The sequence below is a fragment of the Gymnoscopelus braueri genome (assembly GCF_963280865.1).
Source record: "Gymnoscopelus braueri genome assembly, chromosome: 15".
NCBI lineage: Eukaryota > Metazoa > Chordata > Actinopteri > Myctophiformes > Myctophidae > Gymnoscopelus > Gymnoscopelus braueri.
In genome coordinates this window covers 6,456,945-6,460,933 of record NC_137620.1, presented here as the reverse complement: position 1 = coordinate 6,460,933, position 3,989 = coordinate 6,456,945, and the positions used below count along the sequence as shown (strand labels likewise).

The 3,989-nt window shown below is 44.2% G+C and overlaps 1 protein-coding gene across 1 annotated transcript; it reads left to right on the top strand.

Annotated features, from left to right (window-relative positions):
- Nucleotides 1-2,393: 2,393 nt before the first annotated feature.
- LOC308102110 (leukocyte elastase inhibitor-like) lies at nt 2,394-3,530 on the top strand (the record flags this gene model as incomplete). Its single annotated transcript, XM_080451713.1, has 1 exon — nt 2,394-3,530. One exon carries the CDS (start codon nt 2,394-2,396, stop codon nt 3,528-3,530), a length of 1,137 nt encoding a protein of 378 aa, XP_080307839.1.
- Between the last annotated feature and the right edge of the window lie 459 nt (nt 3,531-3,989).

Below are 3,989 nucleotides of genomic sequence, written 5' to 3'. Positions count from 1 at the left end.
TCAAGCCATCCAGGATCCTCGTGAATCATAACCCAAAAACATTTGATTCTGTGAAAAAAAGAAAATAATATTTAATCATATGAAATACTATATTTAATAAATACCCTTTGTTTTGCTGTTTTCAAATATATTTTTTCACAGAATCAAACATTTTATGGTCATGAATCACCAGGATCCTGGATGGCTTGATTCCAGGCTTAAAATAAATGATAAATAGTTTTGAAAATCTCTATGGGAAAAAATGAATGGGGTCTCAAAAGATGGAACCAGAACATGGCCGCCACTGCTATGCCCTATACAGGGTATCTGCACATTTCTTTAGTGATAATTTAATGATTTTTAAGACCTTTTTAATAGCAAATTGGCCAAAGAAGAAAGAGGCAAACATTGTGAAAATAGACGATCTACAAGCTCACTGCGAGGCATTGTGAGCTTGTAGTTGGACTACTTTCACAATATGTAGCCTATCTTTGGAACCAAGCCAAACTAAATGTAATGCCTCAACTCCTACAATTCCCAGGTGTTTCAGGGTGTGTGTGTGTGTGTGTGTGTGTGTGTGTGTGTGTGTGTGTGTGTGTGTGTGTGTGTGTGTGTGTGTGTGTGTGTGTGTGTGTGTGTGTGTGTGTGTGTGTGTGAGAGAGTGTGTGTGTGTGTGTGTGTGTGTGTGTGTGTGTGTGTGTGTGTGTGTGTGTGTGTGTGTGTGTGTGTGTGTGTGTGTGTGTGTGTGTGTGTGTGTGTGTGTGTGTGTGTCAACCCAGTTCAAATATTTGGGTTAGTTTGGGAACCCTTGGGCTATGGTCATATTATGCTGTAGCGTCTACCGAAGTGTTTGCTAGGATGAATATCAGTCAATCTTTGTATGGGTCAAGTATTGGGTTCTAGAGGTGTGTACCTGTGTTGTGGGTGCTGTGACACCAGTCCAGGGGTGACACGGAATATTTGATAATATTGGTACCAATGGTACCATTGTACCATGCAAAATAGCCATATAAAAAGGACATACATGTATACAAGGATCGCAACAACAGTCTGTGATGATGAATGTACAAAAATACTCTATACAAATAAATTCATTTTCTAATGTCAAAAGATACAGTTTTGTGTTCAGTGTCGAGTCGATACAACCTTAGTGAGGTGTGGTGAGCTTTATCTTCTGTACATGGTCTCCTGTGTTTCATAATAGGAAACCATGAGTAGGCCAGTGCTCAGGTGCGATGTTTGACCACTATGTAACGAAGGCTTCGTTCCTAACTTCCTATACAACAGTGGTTCTCGAAGTGTGGTCCAGGGACCGTCTGGGTTCCTTGAGGGGGTTCCAAATGGACAATTATATGTCTGTAACTCTGAGAGCACACAAATGGAACCAAATGGACCCTTACGGGTCCATTTGGTTCCATTTGTAGACTCTCAGAGTTATGGGAGTCCTTCTCGTTTGAGAACCACTACTTTAGAACAAGTAAACATGAGAGACAACCTACATTGGTCTCCTCAGATAATTTGATCAGATTACAACAATACATACATAGCCTAATAGATGTCACAATTTATTGACTGGCTAGGTAGCGTTAGATCACTTGTATTTATTGCTTTACATCCATGTACATCAAAGCATACATGCCCATTGAAAACAGACCAGGAATCAAGACAGGAATGGTAACAGCTAGCGGTTGTTGGGTTGAAAACTGACCTTAGGCTGCCCTCTGGTGGAATGTGTGTCTCAGAGGAATATACTTATTGAAGTGTGTCTGACCAGCATTCAATTCACTGTTTCTCAATGTCAGGTCTGGGGACCCCTAGGGGTCCAAATAGACCAATTTATGCATTTATATGTACTTATTGTCTCTGCCAGGCCAGACGGCCGAAGGCACCACCGTTGGATCGATTGGCATGAAACCTTGCACGCACATTCCCAGTAGGTCTGAATAGCTATGCAGCCTGAATAGGCCTATTTTCTTTCATCACCCCAACCGCAGTCCCATTATTATTTATATAAAGGATTGAGGATATTGCGTTGGTTGTTATTTATGATGGCACTCACCTTGAGGTGTCGATCAGATCAAAACAAATAAGACAAGGTGGAGTTTTCAACCATTTACTGGCCAGAACAATAACAGACCACATACTGTACATACATGATTTGTGGTTGGTTGGTCAAAGGGAAGAAAAGTAGTATTAGAATTCCATATTTGGGTAACGCCATGTTTGGGCAAGACTGACACGGAACATGGCTGGCATCATAGTGACATCATCGTGGTGATGCAAGCGTCCAGGCAGAACAGCATAAAAGTGCACCTCACAGCATTCTTGAGAGCAGTAAGTTCTCACTGGACATTTAGACATTGGTCCAACGTCGTTACATTATAAGACATTGGTCACTCACAACATTGATCACAATGCCTTCACCAACACCCCTGTCAGCGGCCTGCAACACATTTTCCCTGTCTCTGTTCAAACAGCTGTCAGACAATAACAACACTGGCAATGTGTTCTACTCTCCTATCAGCCTCTCCTCTGCTCTGGCCATGGTGCTTCTGGGGGCCCGTGGTAACACAGCCACACAGATGTCAGAGGTCATGCACTTTAAGGATGACGTCCACATGGACTTTTCTAAGCTTATGGGTGACCTGAAGTCAGGGAAGTCCTACGCCCTCAGCCTGGCCAACCGCCTGTATGGAGAGATGTCCTACCAGTTTGTTGAGGAGTTCTTAAGTGCCACCAGAAAGCACTATGATGCACAGCTGGAGCCTGTGGACTTCATTGGCAACGCAGACAGAGCCAGGCTGAACATCAACAGCTGGGTGGAGAAACAGACACAAGATAAAATCAAGGACTTGCTTGCCCCGGGTGTGGTGGATGGATGTACCAGACTGGTGTTGGTCAATGCCATCTACTTCAAAGCCAAGTGGGAGGAGTCATTCGATGAGGACCGCACCAGGGATGAACAGTTCAGCCTAAGCAAGACTGAAAGCAAGCCGGTGAAGATGATGTACCAGGAGACTACGTTCCCTCTTGCCTTCATTCCTGAGGTCAACTGTCAGGTCCTGGAGCTGCCCTACATGGGGAAAGACCTCAGCATGCTTATCTTTCTGCCTGTTGAGATGGACGACGATACGACAGGCCTGGAGAAGCTAGAAAAGGAGCTAACCTATGAAAAGTTTGTGGATTGGACCAATCCAGGCATGATGAAGCAAAGAATGGTTCAGCTGGGCCTGCCTCGTTTCAAGATGGAGGCGACATATGACATGAAAGACATCTTGATCAAGATGGGCATGGTGGACGCCTTTGACGTCATACAGAGTGACTTCTCTGGCATCTCTCCAGCTAACGACCTGGTGCTCTCCAAGGTGGTGCACAAGGCCTTTGTGGAAGTGAACGAGGAGGGCACTGAGGCAGCTGCCGCCACTGCTGCCAGAATGGTCTTGTGCTCAGCTCCTCTTCGCTTGGTTGCTGACCACCCCTTCCTCTTCTTCATCCGACACAACCCCACCATGAGCATCCTCTTTGCAGGCCGATACTGCTCCCCTCCTTGAGTTGGATCTCAGCTCAACTCTGGTCCTGGCTACCTGGACCACAGTTAGTTTATTGTTTTACATGCTCATTCATTACATTCACTTGGTGTCTTAAATAATCATACCAGCCTTAATACATTATCATCTCCAGGTTTGAAGGCCGAGGGCCAGAGACTATGTTTTCACTAATGTTCGCCCGTTTGTTTGTTTGTGAACAGCTAATACGGCACTGTTGAACCGATCAACATCAAACTTTGGACACACACTCCCAATAGGCCAAGGAAAGAACCTTTAACCCAAATCATTCAAACCGGCCTCATGGTGGAACTATAACACGGCCCTTCATGTTTTGGCCAAAAACTCTTGAACTTGAACCAATGGGTTGTACAATAAAAAAGAAAACATTGGATCATGACGCAAGTCCAATATATTACATTTTCAATGAAGGAGTAAGAAATATCAAACGGTAAAAGATTCAAA